This window comes from Copadichromis virginalis, linkage group LG10, assembly GCF_057382275.1.
Source record: "Copadichromis virginalis isolate Kocher_CV1m ecotype Utaka linkage group LG10, C_Virginalis_male_GT1.1, whole genome shotgun sequence".
NCBI lineage: Eukaryota > Metazoa > Chordata > Actinopteri > Cichliformes > Cichlidae > Copadichromis > Copadichromis virginalis.
The window spans coordinates 25989571-26009855 of record NC_140627.1 but is presented as its reverse complement, the minus strand read 5'-3'; the positions used below and the strand labels follow the sequence as shown (position 1 = coordinate 26009855).

The following is a 20285-nucleotide window of genomic DNA, read 5'->3' as shown; positions in this document are numbered from 1 at the left end:
ATTCACTCACAAAAACGACTTAATTTGAATTTGTGTCTTCAAAAGGGCAAATAACCCCCAATAAATTATGACACCTTAAAAAAAACTCATCAGTGGCGTGATTTATGTGGCTAATTACTGTATGAGAGAAAAATGCTTCTAGCAATTTTAATACCGAATACCGTTAGACTTAGATTTCAACTCTGCAGAGAGGAGAGAGAGGGGGAGAGAGTCTTGGGTTTTATTTGCCAGCTCTTTGGTAGCATGGGGCTGTTTTGTGAGGGGGTGGCAGGGATGTACCCCTCCCCTCTCTCACTCTCTCTCCCTCCCTTATCCTCTCCCCTCCTCTCTCCTCCTCCTGCTCCCCTGGCCGCTCTCAGACCATTGTTGTTGTGACTGCCGTCCAGAGAGCAGCAGGGTGCTGTACGAGGGCTGGTGTGCGAAGGTCGCAGTCGCTCGCTCCTCTCTCTCTCAGCAGTTGAACGAAACAGGACTGTGGAGGGAGGCTGAGCCCCACATTTGATCAGCAGAGCTTATTGGGATAAACACACTGAGCAGTGGAACTTGAAGAAGCGCTGCGTAAAGACGCGCGTATCCAAAACGGTGTTGCAGTGTAACCAAGAAGGGACTCTGAACTACGGGGCACGGTTTTTTTTTTGTTTGTTTTTGTTTTGTACCCGTCTCTATAAATCGGATCATTTTCAGCATTTTCATACAACTCTTACTCGTAAGTTCCTCGCTCCCTGACTGTTTTTCTTTATCTCCGTGGATTTAGCCTTCTGAGCGGCAGCCTGCAGTGGACTTTGCCCCGGGGATCGCAACGCTTTCCCCCGGGTCACTGGAAGAGCCCGACAGCTGTCGTTCGTGTAACAGGCCACTGTTTTTTGATGGATTTAAGGCTCAGCTTCGATTTTAGTCGGATACACATAAGCTGAAACACGCTCACAGACTGATTTTTGGGAAGGATACACCGGGAAAAGTGGCTCTCCAAATGAGGATTTCAATATTCGCTCGGATCAACCGGGACAAGGAGTGATTTCCACACCGGTGCCAATTATCACTGCGAGGACAGACCCAAAGCAAAGGTGGGTGAAAACAGACAGAGACAGCTGGAGCTTCTTTGAGTTTCATTCATTTTTGTCCTATCAGCAGGCACGGCGGACCGGGGGCTAGATTACCAGAGAGTTATAGATCATATAATGCCACCATCCATCATGAAAAAAACCGAATAGGACTGATAGAACACACAGTGTAATTTCACCCACCAACGAGTTAATTTTAAGTTAATCGGGGGGTTTAAAGACGAAAGATTTATAATTTTATGTGTGTTTCCCAATGAAAGCAAAACAGATCAATTAGTAGACACTGAACTTTCCACTTGTCAGGAGAAAAGATTGTTTATATCGCCCAAAGCGGAGTTTGAACTTCATCAGACCACAAGTGCCATTAACGCGTGAAAGAAAGATTGATCATCCTTTTTAACATTTAATTAAAGTATTTTTCAGGAACATTATCTAAACACTATCAGCTCCTTTATTCTGCAGATCAAAGTTTTTGACTGAGGGGGGGCTCACGTGCGGGCTCCAAAATTACAAACTTCTAGGTTTAACTGTGAAACAAACAACGATTCTCATTCGTCGGTTCTTGAGTTGATTGTAAACTACACGCACGGTGTGACATTAATACAGCTCTTAGGTGCTTTATTGAGCGTGGATTATGGTACTGAAATATAAAAGTACAATACAGCAGAAGTGTTTTGGCTCCAGCGGAATTAGCAGCAGCAGGAGAAAAATGTTTTCCAGTCCTTAATTGAGAAAGAATACGTTTCATTCAGCAAGCTGGTTCTTTAAACAGTGTGTAGGTGTTCGTGCGTGCGTATCTGTGTGTGTGTGGGCGCGGCCTGCCTACATGGAGCGCACGCACCAGGATCTGGCGCCTGTGCTCAGTTTGCTGTGCTTGCAGCAGAAAAAAGAAAACCAGTGTATTATTCCTTTAGCGTTCCTACAGACTGTCAGTTTACTGTTTGTCCGCATTCAGATGCTTAGACCGCTTTAATAACCTCTGTACTTCAATATCACTTTCTATGCGAGTCAAAATGTTTGAAACAGGTTTATCGATCATTCCTAACGTATAACAACATCTGGAGGTAAAACTCACAGCTAACAATACTGTGAAAATTATTTTGAGCTGAAAAATAGTTGCAATTGTTTATTTGAGTTGAAACTTCAGTTCATAAAGTGAAAGTCAATATTATTAATTCATTAGTAATCAACTTTCTGCTTTTTCTGTTTCCCCCCATTATTTCTGAGGAGTTGCTGCTTTTCATTGACTTCTTTAATAGTAAGCTGGATATCACTGTGGTTCTGGACTGTTTGTTAGATTAAAAAAAACATTTCAAGGCACCATAGCATTTTATAGATTCACAGATTAAGTAGGGAAAATACAATGACCAATCATAAAACTGCCTTTGTAGCTGGCCCTGTTACCAGATCTGGGTCTAGGTAAGAACACCAGTGCATTTCAGATTTTGAAAACCCACTACCATCACCCATTTCACTGTTTTCCTCCTGTTTTTGGGTTTCCACCTCCTGAACCTGAAGTCTCATCAACTTTTAGTCCAATCTCTCTGCTGCTCCTTCAGATTCTGTAGCTTCCTGGCAAGTTTCAAGTGTTTTCCTAGTAAGGGCCCATTATCCCGGGACAGACCAAGCACCATCCACTGACAAACAACAGGCAGTAACAGCCCTGCTCCTTATTCATCACGCAGGAGAGCCTGGACAATGTGAGGCATACGAGTGGGACAGATAGCAGGACATCTGGTTAAGAATACAGCTGCTCACAGTCAATACAGGCTCTCTCTTTAACTATTTGGCCTGACAATTGTTTGTGTTTTTGCCATCTGGCTTAAAAGTGAACAGAAAAGTTTGTGTCTTTAGCTGCTCCCCTGCTAGATCTCCTCAGAGAATCAGGTTTCTGATCAGCAGATAACTGTCTGCCATGTGTTTGTTTTTCCCAGCAGGCTCCACGTTTACAGACTTTGGGGGTCTCTGAAGTTGCCAATGCCAGCGAGTGGAGTGTGAGGCCCGGAATAGGCTTCCAACGTTTAATTTTCCCTTTTAGCCCACAAAACACGCACGTCACCCACAGAAGATGATGCGGGTCTGCTTGTTCTGTATTCTGCTGCTCTGTTTGGTGGTCAGAGTCACGGCCAGAACCACCGATGGCTTAAGAATAAAAGGTAAGTCAGGAAATTCTGCTCTGATATCACACAGTTAGTATTAACTTGATCACTTGGGGTTTGTCTTTGCATAAACCTTAGATAAGCATATGGCTGGGTAGGGGGGGGGGGTTGATCACAGCCAGATAGCAGGTCTCATTTTTATTCATCTGTTGACTAGGAGTGAAGCTGCTTTAAATTCTTAAAAATATGTTATGTATCTGGAATTGTGTGGACCAGTCCACCTTCCCTCCTTAGAAAGTTTAGTCCAGAGGGAGGCAGGGTGACAGAAAAATGATTACGAGAGCTTGTAGGCGAGAGTCAGAAAGAGCGAAGAAGTCGGAAGCTCTCAGCGTTTGTAAACGGCGCTACCCGATCTGTCCGGGGCCCTGAGGCACGGAAGTGTAAATCTGCCTGGCTGCGTGCCAGCTGTAGAGGATGGGGAGGGGGGGTGGCAGGGCCTTCTCACTGATGCTTTATAAACAGAAGCCAATGCAGTGCACCAGGCACTGTTAGTTTAAGGTGCCATTAAAATGTTTCTACTGAGGTAAGCCACAATCAGCCTTTTATACAGCCAGCTTTCAAAAACGAAACTATTATGTGTGATAATAATTTTATCTTCTGCTGCAAAATAAACTGGCTTAATACTTAAGATTAGAGGACTTTGGGGTGACATTCTTTTTGAGGATGTGTGTAGATTGATGAAAGTCGAGGTGGATGGTTGTCCCTGAGGCACAGAGAACAGAAGCCGTCTCTGTGGCTCCAGTTTAGACTGCAGGGCTGTCGAGGCCAGCCGGGACTTGTTGTTCCGACGACAGTGTGCAAGAGGGGGCTTCAAAAAAAGCCCCTCAAGAGATGTGAGTAAATAGTCAAACAGTTATAAAAGCAGTTAGATTTTAATAGCATGCACCGGATATCAGGGTTTGTATTTTACATGCATAAATTGTCTGCACCAGTTCATGTACTGGTGCTTTGATTGATGGTCACCATAATGTCCAAAGTCAAGAAAAACAAGAGCTGTAAAAGCAGCAACTGGCCTTGAAACAGTGACCGGCATTTTCCTAACTTCTGGTATATAATAGAATCTACACCTTCCAAGCTGCCAACTTTATTTATTTATCCAAACTAAATCTTGTAGTAGGCTATAAACAAACTTTAACTAAGCTTTTAATAATCACCTGAAACAATTCTGTGGGTATTTTATGTTCAGTTACTAATTTGAAACCCGCTCCGAGCGCATGTCAAATATAATTATATATCTAATGTTGCTAATTGTATGCTGCAGCAAAAGGAAAACTCATTTTCAGTCCAGATTTTTTTCCCTGCTACATCATTAGATTATATAAAAGTCCAAGTTAAGATTTTTGTCTATAAACTCTGTACTTGACTGTAAATCACCAAAAATAAAACACAAGACATAATTCAACCACACATGTCACAGATTAGAGGATGACTGGATGATCAATTTTGTTTAAAAATAAAATGTATATATATATATATATATATATATATATATATATATATATATATATATATATATATATATATCAAATGTCTATGAAATGGAAATGCAGCAGTTGTTAGCGACATTAATTTTATACATCATAAGAAGTAGCTATAATGCAGCTTTTGTATAAAATAATGCTGAATGCATACTTCCTGTGGTGGCGTATGCTACATGCATGTGTGCCCCCAAACCATTATAGCTTTGTAATTATAAGTGGGAGCTGCAAACTGACAATGTAATGAATTCCAGCAATTTTCCTTGAAGGTTAATCAGAAACTGGATAATTCTGGGAAGTTCTTTAGCCTGCTGGAAGTAAACCTAATTGGATAAAAGTACATATTTGAGGGCTCTGCTGCTGTACGTTCCTGCATTGGGCCACAAATGCCTCTTCATTGTACCATATGAGGCTCTGCTGCCAGCCCGGCCGGCCGGCCGACCGGCTGGCTGGCTGGCTGGCACCAGCTGAGCAGGTTTGTTTGTGTTGTGTTGTGTTTTGTTTGCCCCCTCGCCTCTGGGTGGCAATTCACACTCTGCTGCGAGTTCATCTCTGGGGCACCGTCGCTGTCTCTGCAAGTTCATTAGCGTGGGTATAGTGTGTGTGCTTCAGCTCTCTGATTTACAGGTTTTTTTCCTAACTTTTTTTTAACTAGATAAAATTGTGACTTGTTGGGATTTCACGTTTCTGACTCCCTGTAAACAAACGAAGTGTTGAGTTTGTTTGCCTCCAAGGTGTTTCTTTCATTTGCTTTTGACCAACTGCCATTTCTCATTTTCCACTCAGAAGGTAGTGACTGTATATTTGTTCCTGAAAGGATTACCTGCGTGTACTCTGGTGTTTGGAAAAAGAGATAGCACTTCACTCCGACAGGGAAACAGATTGCCTTTCACTAAGCGCTCGCAGGAAGCAATCAGACAGAAAATTGCCCTGGAAAATTGCTCGTTCTGAGTGACTGAGCAGAAAGCGAGGTCCCTAGCCAGGGCGCACATATGCTCCAGCAAGTGAGTGGGTGAGTGACCCACTGAATGGATGGCACTGTAGCTGAGGGTGACACCATAGTGGCTGGGTTATCAGGGCACTCTATCACCGGTTCCTGGTAGCATTAAATGTCTGTGGTTGTTTAGGAACATGGTGTGCTTCTGTTGCCGGACCTTTCAGAGGTAAAATGAAACCGCCAGGATGTGTTTTGACAATTTTTGCCTTGTTCACTTGGTTATTGAGACTACGACGACTTGTAGCAGTTTACTGATTCCTTTATTCTGCAAAATAGCTGTACTGTGAAGCCTGAAATAGGTTCAAGATTGAGAGAAAGAGTAAATAAGGAGGCTGTCACTGATCTGAAATATAACAATGAAACAAATCTCAATAACAGGAAAAAGATATGACTGATCATCTGTCTTTTCTGAGTTTCTCTCCTCCATCTCCACATTTGGTTTCCAGATCTTCGGGTCACTAGGCCTCTGATAGTTCCAGGTTACCCAGAAAACACCACAGCAGTGGTTGGTGGTCAGGCAAAGTTGATGTGTAAAGTCCACAGACCAGGAAGCACAAAGGTGCAGTGGCTGAAGGTGAATGTCAGCGAACCAGGTCAGAACCAGGGAGGACCCCCTGGCCTCAGGGCTCTGACGGTGAGAACAGATCTGCTAACGTCAGCAGTTTTATTGTCCTCTGCACTGTGTTCTCTTCTCATCACTCTAAAATAATCTGTCACGCAGCCCCTGCAGAACATATCATCCAAGGTGAATACTCTCCATCTGTCCAACATCACTTTGGAGGATGCTGGCGAGTACATCTGCATGGCTGAGAACACCCATGCGGGACAGACAGTGCAGGCCATGCAGTCAGCATGGCTGGAGGTCCTGCCTGGTAAGGCAGACTTATCATTATATGAATATTTCGGATGTATAGGCATATGATTTTTTTATGTTGTTTAGATAGAAATGCTTAGTGTCAATTTTTAACATCCCACATCTTTACTTCTTTTAAATGACAACTTTTCCCTTTCACAGGGATTATCATTTCCCAAACTGAGGACATGCCTGCTACTAAAATCCCCTCAGGTAACCTCACTCTGGAGCTTTTACACTTAGAGCTTTTTAAAAATAAATAAAATCTATTTGGGTGTGAGAAGTGAAAGTATACATTTACCATACAGTGGTATGTTTGCCAACCGTGAGAGCTCTAAACTTGGCATCCACCTCCACAGATTTTGCTTCTCTTTGGTCTCTTAGATCATTAGTGAGCCTTTACCACCCCTTATATTCACTCTGCGACCGCTGTCACATTGCGACATGTTCATCAGCTTCAGTCTCCCTTCCTTCTTGTTTATTTTCTTTGCTTCTTTTTGAGGGAGTTTGCAGAGCTAGCCAGATCGCTCTCAGTCTCATAACAATTCACAGGGGAACAAAAAGATGAAGAGGGGAAGGGGGAGTGGAGGTGGCTCGGGTCAGTAAGGCCCTGTCTCCATGGCAATGTCATTGTGCTTGTGTGTATGTGGGGACTGGAGATAATGGAGTTTGAGGAGCTGAAGGTCATAACTGAAGGAATAGCGATTAGACTGGGCTCTGTGGTGAGATAATCAGAGCTACAAAAGAAATAAAGAGAAGGAGAAGGAGAGCTCGAAAAGGGTGTTCAGACTGATCATAAAAACTTGAGAAGAGCCTTCAGCACCGCAAGCTAATACCATGCCTGCTTTTAGCAGATGTTCTCGAGGACTTGAGTGAGGACACCACAGAGCATCTCCTGTTAGAGCCAGGCAACGTCCTAAAACTGCGCTGTGACATGAGCACCCGGCCCGGCATGGCTGTAAACTGGTACAAGGAGGGTGCACGTGTTCTGCCCACACCCCGGATCCAGATGCGAGGCGCCATCATGGAAATCACAGACGTAACATATGAAGATTCAGGTGTTTATGTTTGTGTTCTCCGGGGATCCAAAGAGCCTGTGAGGAACTTCACTATCACTGTGGCAGGTAAGAGCACCCGCAGTGCAGTTTTGATGCTTTACTGGATTTTTTTTATATATAAAGTCACTGGTTTTAAAAAAAAAGCTTTTAAGTAATGAGGATTAGAGGCAGCCGTAAATGGTTTTTGACATGTCTTCGTCTCAGACTCGCTGGGATCTGGGGACGACGATGAGGACAACGACTTGGAGGATTCTTCAGCTGAGATTGAAAATGACCAAGTTTACTTCTACAGAGGTAAAATTGCTGTTTATTTAGCAGCTGCATTTCTTGAATTTTGTGCTTTAACGGCTTATTTGCGGTTCTTTGTCTGTGCAGGACCGTATTGGACACATCCCCAGCGTATGGAGAAGAAACTCTATGCTGTTCCTGCAGGAAACACAGTGAAGTTTCGTTGTCCAGCTATGGGTAGCCCCATGCCGAGCATCCGCTGGCTCAAAAATGGACGCGAATTTAGAGGAGAGCATCGCATTGGAGGCATCAAGGTGACGAAGGTTTCAGTTTGTCATCTCGTGCGACATAAACAGATTGTGTTTTTATTTGCTCTCTTATTCATATCATTTTGTACTTTGTCTGCCAGCTACGACACCAGCACTGGAGCCTGGTGATGGAAAGTGTTGTGCCCTCAGACAGAGGAAACTATACCTGTGTGGTAGAGAACAAGTATGGCTCCATCAGTCACAGCTATGTTCTTGATGTTCTGGGTAAGACATGAAAGATCATGCTTCTCATATTTAATGTTCATATTTAAAAAGTAAAATAAACAAAAAAGCATATCTTGTGACATCTAGAGTGAAGAACACAACCCTTACACGAGTAAGCACTAAACTAAAGCCATAAATAACAGAAAATCTTTATTGGTTGGATTATACAATCTGGCTGAAAAGCATTGGTCAGCACAAAAAAGCAGAATTCCTTCAAATTTAAGGCTCCAGTCTGAGAGAGGAGATAACTGAGCGAGTGAGCAAATGGTGACAGGGGTGCCTGGTGTCAGGCTGCGGCGGGCAGGATGTGGATGGTCAGACTTCCACTCCAGTTTTCTACCTGACTTGTGACAAGAGATCGAGCAGTGCTGCGGTTTGTTTGTTCGTTTGTTCGCTATCTCTCCACCGCAGGGTCAGTTTCCGTCCCTGCTGACAGGGGGAAAAGACTAACGAGGCAGCTAACAAGATCAGAGAGAGAGAGTGACCACAGATCAAAGAGACTAGCGGCAAATAGGCATGCTAATGGAACCAATTTTCATTCCAAAATGACATTTCCTGGTCTTTTGCCAGCATAGAAACATATTGAGGGTGACAATGACAATTGCTGGCTATTTTAAGGAGCTTATTTGCAAAGCATGCATTTTTGTGGGCTTTAAATGACTAAATAAATGAATGTCTTTAAGAGGCAGTCAGGTGATTACCCATTACCTGCCTAAAACTTCATACATGCTTAACAGATAAATTAACCTTTGTCTCCATATGCTCTGCTGTTTATTTGAGATGAGAAAAGGCATTGAGTGGTTTCTCTTGATCTTTGAACAATTTTTCAGTCTGAATCTTTGCTCCCTTTGCTTACCTCTTCCGTGTGATTTCCTCCAAAAACAGAGCGTTCACCCCACAGGCCGATCCTGCAGGCAGGTTTGCCAGCCAACACCACAGCAGTGGTAGGCAGTGATGTCCAGTTCCACTGCAAGGTCTACAGTGACGCCCAACCTCACATTCAGTGGCTCAAGCACATCGAAAGGAACGGCAGACGCTATGGTCCTGACGGGACCCCCTACGTTCAGGTCCTCAAGGTTGGTAATACAACGAGATGCTATCCTTTCACGTGTTGTTAACAGCAACTCCTCTGGTAGCTTCCAAACCTAACTTCTTCCTAGCGCTCTTATCATGCCCCATCATTGCATTTTGTGTCATGCAGACTGGCAGTCTGAACATGTCCGAGGTGGAGGTCCTCTACCTGTCCAAAGTTACCATGGAGGATGCTGGAGAGTACACCTGTCTGGCTGGAAATTCAATTGGCTATGCCCACCAGTCTGCCTGGCTCACTGTCATTTCAGGTAAGAACGAAGCAACGTAACTATATAAAAAAAGTCACTCTACACTACTTTGCATGGTCTTTTCAAAATATTTTAGCATTGCTTTGGTCAGCTAATCATTGATATATAGCACTTTTTCCATCAAATACTCCACAAACCTTCAACTAATCATTTCTTGTTTTGAGTTCCCTCTCCTATTGAATTACATTTTTTTCCTCTAATTTTTCGTCTTGTACCTGCAGAGGAAGAAGCAGCAGATGCTATGGAAACAATGGAGACCAAATATAGTGACATAATTATCTATGCTTGTGGATTCCTGGCTCTGATCATGGCCATTGTCATCGTGGTGTTGTGCCGAATGCAGGTCAACCCCAGAAGGGAGCCATTTGATGCACTCCCAGTGCAGAAGCTTTCCAAGTTCCCTCTTCGCAGACAGGTACGTCTCATAACCTGCTATGACACAATGGATGATCCAACTGCATCTGAAGGCAAACCTCTTAAAACCTGACATCTTTATCTCTTTCTTCAGTACTCAGTGGAGTCCAACTCGTCAGGGAAGTCCAGCGCATCTCTGATGAGGGTGGCTCGCCTGTCTTCCAGCTGTTCACCAATGTTGGCTGGAGTCATGGAGTTTGAGTTGCCCTATGACCCAGACTGGGAGTTCCCCAGGGAGAAGTAAGTCATCTGTCATTATTTATTGAGCTGTGGATGATAATCAATCACAAATGCTTTGTATCATATATATATATATACAGTGTTGGGAAGGTTACTTTTAAAATGTATTCCATTACAGAATACAGAATACATGCCCCAAAATGTATTCTGTAACGTATTCCGTTACGTTACTCAATGACAGTAACGTATTCTGAATACTTTGGATTACTTAATATATTATCATGCTTTTTACAACAACGTGAATGTACTATTGCTGTGTGATTTATTACTATTACTGAAGGTCCGCGACTCCGAGCTGTAGTAAAGGGACCTCTGACTAAAACGGCGGGGTCCCTGTCGGCTCGTAGCCGAAAAATAGCTTTACTTTGTTGTGTGGGTCAACTTTTCTTGCGAGAGACAGAGAGAGGCGTTGAAAGACTGCTCCAACGGAACTTATTGTTTTCGGAGGAAAACACGAACACGGTGTACAGTCGAGTCTTAATAGCTTACTTACAACTGGGCTCGTCAGGCACTCTTCTTGGCTGAAGTGGTTATTATTATATTTAGATGCTTCCAGCTCCCGTTTTTCCTCGATGACAACTCGTACCTTTCCACTCCCCTTTTTCTCCCTCCTCGCGCTCACAGACCCATAACGTGTATGGCAGTCCATTCTCCCTGCAACACGGACTACACTGCCCATGATGCTACATTCTTTAGAGCTATGCTTGTAGCATTCTGCCTGTTAGCTTAGCACAACAACAACAACAACAACAACAACGAAAAGGCGCTCTCTCACCCAGGAAACACAAAGTCGCAGAGAGAGAGAGAGAGAGAGCGTCGCCCTGTAACCATGGCAACCGTAGCGCTGCCGCCTGGAACAACAGAACGTAGCTGTCAAACAAAACCCAAACAGTCCTGACCCGCGACAAAATGAAACAGGAAAGTACCGCAGTGTAATCCATTTATTTCAACAAAGTAACTGTACTCTGAATACCACCTTTTTAAACGGTAACTGTAACGGAATACAGTTACTCATATTTTGTATTTTAAATACGTAACGGCGGTACATGTATTCCGTTACTCCCCAACACTGTATATATATATATATATATATATATATATATAATCTGAACTGTTAAGTCTCAACAACATTTAAAGCGTCTGCTCCTTGCTAAAAGTATTTCTTCACTGAGTTTAGTTTGGCTGCCGGGATCTGTACTCATTTAAACATTGTAGCGCTCGCATCATGTGTGAACCAAAAAAGAAACAAGCCCGCAAGACATTTTTGGCTCCATCAAACCTATAGTTTTAGAAACCGGAGCTTCAAATTATGGATTTGTACAGTTTTCTTTTGGACATACTTATTTTCACTAAGACTCCCTTTCTCTTTCTAGTCTAACATTGGGTAAACCTCTAGGAGAAGGCTGCTTTGGTCAGGTGGTCAGAGCTGAAGCCTACGGCATCAACAAGGACTGTCCAGAACAAGCCACTACTGTAGCAGTCAAGATGCTCAAAGGTAAGAAAGGAATACTACCAGCGAAATAATTCCTGAGATTAACTTGGCAGATCTTACTTATAACAGCATGTCAACTAAATAAAACTACATGTCTCTCTCAGATGACGCCACAGACAAAGATCTGGCAGACCTCATCTCAGAGATGGAGTTGATGAAGGTGATGGACAAGCACAAGAACATTATCAACCTGCTGGGAGTCTGTACACAGGATGGTGAGTGTCTAACCTTTATTTTGGATAAGAACCAACACATTTCCTCATTTTCCTCCCAAGTCATTTTGTTATCATTAATCTAATGAAGATCTGCCTGATTTAGGGATTGTTTCAGCTGTGGTGGTTGCAGCCCTTCATCCTGTTTTTGCTTGCCCCCACCCAGGCCCTCTGTATGTGCTGGTGGAGTATGCTTCCAAAGGAAGTCTGAGGGAGTACCTGCGAGCCCGACGACCTCCAGGCATGGATTACACCTTTGATGTGACTAAGGTGCCTGAAGAGCAGCTCACCTTTAAAGACCTGCTGTCCTGTGCCTACCAGGTGGCTAGAGGGATGGAGTACCTGGCCTCTAAAAGAGTAAGCTCTCTATAAAGAGTTGAAATGTACTAGAAGTAGTAACTATAGCTTATTTCTTTTGTAGTTCTGGATTTTTTCCCCAACTTTTCAGTAATATTTCTACTGGCTGTTTGTTTAGGTTTCTAAAAAAAAACATTTGTTCACCTTAAAGTAGAAACTTTCGTGACACTAACCAGATTAGTATCACAAGTACAGCAACAGTAGGAACGCAAAGTAACGATATGCAAAGATATGCTAATACAGACATATTAGTTAAACAATACAAGCAGTCATAGTCCGGGAGAAAACAGACTTCCCTCAAAATGTGATTGAAAATCCAGTTTAGCTGTACTGGAACATCTTTTTTTATGAGACAGGGCCAACTGATGTGTATCCATATTGATCCATCTATTTTCCTAACCCCTGATAACCTGGACAGGTTGCCTGTCTATTGGAGTGTGTCTGAATCCCCACAGAGTAATGCAGACATAAAATGAGGGCATGAGGGCAGAACTAAACTTCTTTAGGTCTTCAGAGTTATATATGCCCCAAAGAGGCTGTAATATAAGAAATGTGGTTTTGATTGAAAGGATCAGGTTCCTTCATGTAATTCATCGTATTTTGGGACTTGGCCTTCAAATTGATTAGTCTGGTTGAGGCAGCACCAGCTGTTCTTCCTCTCTTTGTCCTTCCTGTCGGTTCTCCTTTTTCTACCCCCATCCACATGTTTCTTGTCCTTTCAATTTCCCAGCATGCACCATGTTTGCGTGCTTCATATCAACATGTCTCCTTGTCTGCCAGTCACTTTCCCAGACAGGCATTCCTCAGCAGAGAGCTGCTGCAGCTTCAGTCCTGTTTACTCTTCTCCATCCATCTGTCCGTCCCTTCATTGCATGGCTTTGTCCTTTTTAGCGCTGCCATAAATCTGTTAGCAAACAGGCCGGCAGAGCCTTCGTCTGGGTGTAGGCATCAGGTTTCTGGCTATAAGGCCTCCGAAGAATGCAAGAGCCTGAATCTAACCCTCCATTATGGGGAGACCCACAAACCATGACTGGCTCATTTCGCACGTCCCCACAAATCCCACGTCTATTTCAAATGAAAACCAAAATAAACTTAATGACATCCATTCAATGTGGGCAAACACTGCTTTCTTTTTTCCTCGCAAAGGGTTGTTTTTCTTAAAACTCCAGGATTTCTATATAAAGACATTGTATTTTTGTGGACCTCACCAAACTGAGGCACCGTGTGTTGATTTTAGGCTCCCGCGTCTTTTAACTTTTTGGGAAATCTGCAGTCAGTCATTTTTACCTCCCCTACCTCAGCATTTTCAGACAGGGAAATGTCACGCCACAAATCTGAGAGCTTGTCATGCATTGGGAGAAATAAGTCGTACAGTTATCTAAAAATCAAAAGAAACATGCAATATATTTAGAAACTATATATATATATTGTGTGTGTGTGTTTTTTTTATCCAAATTTTTAAAATCTGTTTATTTAATCTGGAGACTCAACAGCTCGTGTTGGGAATTTTTCATCCCCTTCTTTTCTCTTTGCAGTGCATCCACAGAGATTTGGCAGCCAGGAATGTTCTGGTGACCGAGGACAATGTGATGAAGATTGCTGACTTTGGCCTGGCCAGAGGAGTCCACCAGATTGACTACTACAAGAAAACCACCAATGTGAGTAACATTTCTAAGGAGCATTTGTTTTAGGAATTTGCGCCTCTAACACCCAGACTAGGGTGCAGCTAAGCTGTCGTTATTCTTTTAAATTTTCCAGCATAGCTAGCTAAAATATTGACATCTCAAATCAAGTTTCAAAGGAAAAATACTATTTTTAAGTGCCTCGATCTAATGTCTTTTTGCTCAGAAATACTACTGCAGTATTGTTAGCAATCAGTTTGTACAACCCTTTCCCGTTAGTACTGTACATGGTAGGTACATATATATCTACGGCTGCTTATAAACCTATCTGCCCCTTAGTCATTTTATTACTGACTGGTTTCCTTTACAGTTTTAATACTCCTGAAACCAGATGTTTGATGTTTTCCTCTGACTGGCAGCAGGCTTAATGGGACTTAATTAGAAAAGAGTTGATGAAGAGCGAGTAGGGGAAAGATCATATGAGAGACATGCAGGAGCATGGCGCAACTAACTAGGATGAGATTCTGGTTAAGTTTGGGTAGTGAGAGGCTCTAACGTGTTCGTGTCTGCTCTTCAGGGACGACTACCAGTGAAGTGGATGGCACCAGAAGCTTTGTTTGACAGAGTCTACACTCACCAGAGTGATGTGTAAGTTCAACTCATCACAGTAAAGTCTCAAAAATATCAGTGTTATACCTTCCTTCTCACATCTTGTCTAAACTTGTACTCAAACTCCTTGAAACCTTTTCTCCGTAAGGCTAACGAGTGATATCCAATGTTTTTACAGCAACATCAAGAAAACCTTTCATTTTCAAATGTGTTCAGTTAAAATCATTTTAGATCTGGACAACTAAATGGTAAATGCCCTGTATTTGTATAGCGCTTTACTTAGTCCCTATGGACCCCAAAGCGCTTTACATTACATTCAGTCATCCACCCATTCACACACTGGTGATGGCAAGCTACATTGTAGCCACAGCTGCCCTGGGGCGCACTGACAGAGGCGAGGCTGCCGGACATTGGCGCCACCGGGCCCTCTGACCACCACCAGTAGGCAACGGGTCAAGTGTCTTGCCCAAGGACACAAACTGCCAACTCTTGAGCCACGATCGCCCACAACTACAAGTTTCTTAGTTGTAGTTAGAACATTTTCTTTTTAATTATTAAAGTTTTAGCTTATTATTTATATGCCACTTTTAGCTGCTACTTTATTTATGATCTATAAGCAACCAATTTAACTGTATTCACTGTTAATTTAAAAATGTTGTTTGTACCTTTAGTCAGCCATTTCAACTGTTCATCTTTAAATACGTATTTTTAGCTAGTAATGTAACTGCTAGCAAAAATGTTAACTAAAGATTTTTTTATTTAAAAATGTAGTTAGCTACTGTGTCTTCACAGTTTATCATTATCTCTAGCTTTAGTGAGCTGTTTCAACTGCTTTTTTCTACTTTTAACTCCTCAGCATTATAGTGAGCCCACGGTATAGTGGCTAACCTGTTCACTTTACCTATGAAAGATCTCTACTTTGACTCTGGGAATAGGCACAAACTGGGCCTTTAGCAATTATTTTCCCAGCAACTGCCATCAACCTCCAGCAACATCTTGCAACAAGTTTGGGAATCTTTGTTTTTCCCTCAAGACAAGTTGCTGACAGGTAGCCATGGATCAGCCTCTAAGTATGTATGGCTGTGGCTTTATTCACTTGATCCTATATTGTCACCATAGCTGTCACAATTCACACATGTGGTTACTGCTCACGTGTCTGCAAAACCTCAATACCCCTATTGCCTATCCCAAGCCTGGATAAATTGGAGGGTTGTTTCAAAAAGGAATCTGGCATCAAATCTGCACCAAACAAAATGCGAAGATCCATCTGTGGCGACCCCTTGGGAAATAAGGGAGCAGCCAAAACTAAATATATATTTAACTCTTCAGATGAGCCCAGTTGTTTAATAGTGGAGTTAATCTTTCTACTTATCCCATGGTTACTGCTGAACGAATCCAGTTGAGAACAATTGCTTCATACTAAAGAAATCACCGATGCGTCCTTTCTGTGTTCAGGTGGTCATTTGGTGTATTGATGTGGGAAATATTCACACTGGGCGGTTCACCGTACCCTGGTATCCCTGTTGAGGAACTTTTTAAGCTGCTGAAGGAAGGACATCGCATGGACAAACCATCAAACTGCACACACGAACTGTAAGCAAGCCCTCTTTTCTTTTTAAACTTTACTCTCAACTGTTAGCAAACATGCCTATCTATTCTAAGAAACATTGTAGCAGACAAGTAAAGAGCAGTAAATAAACTGGATCCACTAAAGCTACCACCAGTAACTACATATCTTTAGTGTAGCACATTTTTGTCCAGATCTTTTCTAAAGAATGCAGTGGTAACATGTGCCCTATGGTAAATTATGTGGATTTTTAAACAATCCTTCTATTTTTTTTCCTGCAGCTATATGATGATGCGTGAATGCTGGCATGCTGTTCCCACCCAGAGACCAACCTTCAAACAGCTGGTTGAGGAACTGGACAGGGTGCTCCTGTCCATTTCTGACGAGGTAGGTTTCAAACATATATACCAATCTATCCACCTGTAAATGTTCCTGTGTTATGTGTAAGTCTGCTGTTGTACAATTTATCCTTCTGTTCACTTTATAAAACTCATGGTAGTCCTATAGGTTTCAGACTCATTCACAAACACACAGTAACGTCTGCAACCATAAAGATGTGTGCACACATTTTCATTGACACCAACAATCTGCAGCCCAGATGTTCAGCACGCAGACTGCTTGAGCTGAGCAGATTTCTGATCCTATAAACTCAAAGCAATAAACACAAAATCAAACAGTGTTTGGCTGCTGAAATTGCAGCACTTTTTGTTATTCCTTTGCAGATGTGCCAGAAGTTAACATGTTTGATTTGTTTGCTTTTAGGTGTTCATGAGCTTAGATACATTCATAACAATCTTTAAAGCAACCAATCCAAAACCAGTCTGTGCTGACCTGGTGGTCCAAAACTATGATGAAAACAACTCTCCAAAATGTGTTCAATAGCAGTGTGATAGCCAGTCAAGTTCAATCTTTATTGATTTTTACTGAAAATTTTCAAAAACATTTATTTGTGCATTTCTCTAGAATTTCTTTTTATTAATTCAACTTCCTCTTCCCCTCAGTACTTGGATCTGTCAACGCCTTTTGAACAATACTCTCCTTCATGCGAGGACACATCCAGCTCCTGCTCCTCTGACAACGACTCAGTTTTTACCCATGATGCCTTATCCACCGACCCCTGCCTCTTGGGCTACCAGGACGTGCACTCTCGGATAGACACGAAGACGGCTCTTCGATAGGCGCACGAACACCACACACGTACAAACACAACACTACAGTTGGGAAACACTACTTTGGGCTTTTGAATGAAGTAACATCCTCTGGCTCCCAAACTGAAGGACTGCTGCTCCTTTCTAAAGGTAAATTAAAGATTTATTCATGCGATGTTGTTCATTGGACCTCCACTATGGCATCCGACAAAGCCCTGGAATATAGATAGCATTTGTAAACACACGTACACACACAAATACATGCACAGCCACACACCTCTGCACATGGAGCACCAAGGACACTACGCTTGACACCAAGGTGGAGTTTTGAAGTGTTACATCATGGACAGAAGAAAGGAAGACAAACCAATCACGGTACTTTGGACTATCAGTTGTGGAACAGTGCCCAAGAACAGTTTTAGCTTTGGAGGCATAAAGCTCAACAGAAGTGACCCTGGTACTTGAAATGCCTTTAAGTGCTTTCTCTCTTTTAAGGCAGCAGACAAAGATCTCCTCCACAAACTCGACCCACAACCAGGGCTGGAAAACCTCGGTCATAAAGACATTTTGACAAAAACAAAAAAACAAAAGATTTATTTTGCTATGATAGAAGATAAGAAACTGATTGTTAAATATAAATCTGTTTATATAAGATTATATTACTTTTGTGTTGCTTATTTAAGGAGAAAACAGTCTTAAATCTCAGGATCTCTCATGCTAAGAAGTTGCTGTAGTGGCAGCAAAGTGCCTGAATCGATGATTTCCTGTGAATATATTAGAATATTAAACTATTGTTATGTACATATCAACAACAGAAAGACAATTGCCTTTTATAAATTATTCTGAATGACACAACAAGTGAAGGCTATTGGGGGCAAAAGAAGAGAGGAATTTAATCAAGTGCCAAACCTGTCATGTCATGGGCTATCTATTTCTTTCCAAAATACCAGCTTATTCATATTTATCTCCAACAGCATCCCTAAATCTAAAAAAGCAGATCTTATTTTGAATTATGACTGATTGACTGAGACATGAAAAATCCATTAACAATTAAAGCCTTAAGTGCTTTTGTGGCAAGAAAAAAAATAGATAGCTTGGGCCTTTAAGCGTGACCTCAGCTTGGGAAATTTGGGAACAAAGTCCGCCCCCCCCCCTCCCAGAATTTTTCTTTTTGTTTTTAATCTCAAGTCGAAGACAAGGTTCAAAACCACAAGAAGACAGTTGAGATAAGTTTTGAACGTGTCTCAAAGAAGCAGAGGTTGCGAGTGTGGCTTGTTTACTCATACAAGCTACCACATGACCTTTGAGGCGACATTACGTGGTGCTCCTTTAACAACAGCTCTACTCTTACATGAATGCTCCGTGAGGGACAGTGTGTCCAGGGTGGGACTCGTTCTGAAAGGAGCACTGACGATTTTAGCATGAGGACTCTGTTGGGAGCTGGCCCAAGCCCAGTGTCACTGCTGAGCAGCATGGGGAGGGTGGGGGACACTGAATGTGAAAGCCTGTGTGATTGATTTCAAATAAGGGAGGAGGGGGAGGGACACCTATTGTCTCCGTGTAACCCTTCACCCAGCCAGATCTGTTGGCAATAGGTCCTCAGGTCCGCAGCCTGGCTGGACAATGAAAGCTTTGCAGGCTTAATGGGTGTGACTACAGACCAGAGGGAGTTTGGGGGTGGTGTTGTGGGCATAGCTTGGGCTTGTGTGCAAATGAAGAGGCTCTTATTATGGTAATATCTCCTCTTCTCTCCCTATCTTTATCCACAAAGCCTCCATCTTTTAAATTACAAATCTTAATTCAGATTTGCAGCCCCACCACTGCCACCAGGACCAGCTGTAGACAATTCCCCTGTGGGCTAAAATGCCAACTGATTCTCAACCCACCTCCTGGAGCTGACTGCAGACAAACCTAAACAATATTTGCATCGCCAGCCCAAAACCTTCATATCTTTAATATGTTCAAATAGAAAAAAGGAGGGTTTTACTTTAAAAAGATGCTGTAAATTCATCAATCATTTTATTGTCTTTGAAGAAAAACAACCATCTTGTCAGCAAAGGATTCATGTATGGCCTCTTCTCATGTTAAGCTATCGCTCAGCTTCTACGTCATTTTGAAAAGACGTTTTATCCACAAAGTGTTCAAAAAGCATTGATATTTTTACATTCCTGTTACCTGCTCTTCTCTCAAATACCAATTGTAAACAATCATGGCATTCTTAAACATTTCCTCAAGAGAATTATTTTAGAAATATCTAATTTATTTGTTTATTGTTTTGTTTTTATATGAAATAAAGTATAATTTAAAATAAAGCAGCTCTGTGTGCTCGTTTCTTTATTTAACTTTAAAGAACTCCATTAAGGATTTTAGGTTTGACATTCATCACTTTCCTTTGGTGAAAAAGGAGCTTATCCCAGCTGACACCAGGGTGAAGGCAGATATTATCCCAGACAGTATGTGTATCACAGGGCTAAAGAGAAAGACAACCAAACAGCCTCACATTCACACCTGCTACCAGTTTGGATCTAAAAGACATGTCTTTGGACAGTGGAGGAAATCCATGCAATCACAGGAACTATATACAGAAAGGAAGTTCAAACTATACCTAAACCTCATTTTATCGGTTTAGACTGAAAACAAAACCAGAAATGCTGAAAACCAGTGTTTCGGAGGATAATTGGTCGAGCAAAGGAAGGCTGACCCATGCTCTGATGAGTTTTTTTCCATTCTTGTGATAGCTGTGCAGCGCTTTCTCTGTAGCATGTGCCATAGCACCAAGACACACCCTTAAAATCCACGCATTACACTCACTCATTCCTAACGTGGCTGATTCCCACATCTCATTTTAGGAAGAACTTTAATTGTAATAAATTACATTTAAGTAAAGGCCCCTTTGGTGTGACAAACTGGATCTTAT

At 42.2% G+C, this 20285-nt stretch overlaps 1 protein-coding gene across 2 annotated transcripts; it reads left to right on the top strand.

Annotated features, from left to right (window-relative positions):
* Positions 1–381: 381 nt before the first annotated feature.
* On the top strand, positions 382–19680 carry fgfr4 (fibroblast growth factor receptor 4). Of its 2 annotated transcripts, none has more exons than XM_085470864.1 (21): positions 382–1064; positions 2999–3217; positions 6142–6329; positions 6417–6567; positions 6711–6761; positions 7403–7672; positions 7811–7900; positions 7982–8148; positions 8244–8367; positions 9253–9443; positions 9569–9707; positions 9929–10122; positions 10216–10361; positions 11735–11856; positions 11958–12068; positions 12232–12422; positions 13958–14080; positions 14622–14692; positions 16109–16246; positions 16502–16607; positions 17222–19680. In XM_085470864.1, exons 2-21 carry the CDS (start codon positions 3130–3132, stop codon positions 17396–17398), a joined length of 2838 nt encoding a protein of 945 aa, XP_085326990.1. In that variant the 5' UTR covers positions 382–1064; positions 2999–3129; the 3' UTR covers positions 17399–19680. The 2 variants fall into 2 exon arrangements, with proteins under 2 accessions (XP_085326990.1, XP_085326991.1); XM_085470865.1 differs by having other exon boundaries at positions 2996–3217.
* The last annotated feature ends 605 nt before the right edge of the window (positions 19681–20285 follow it).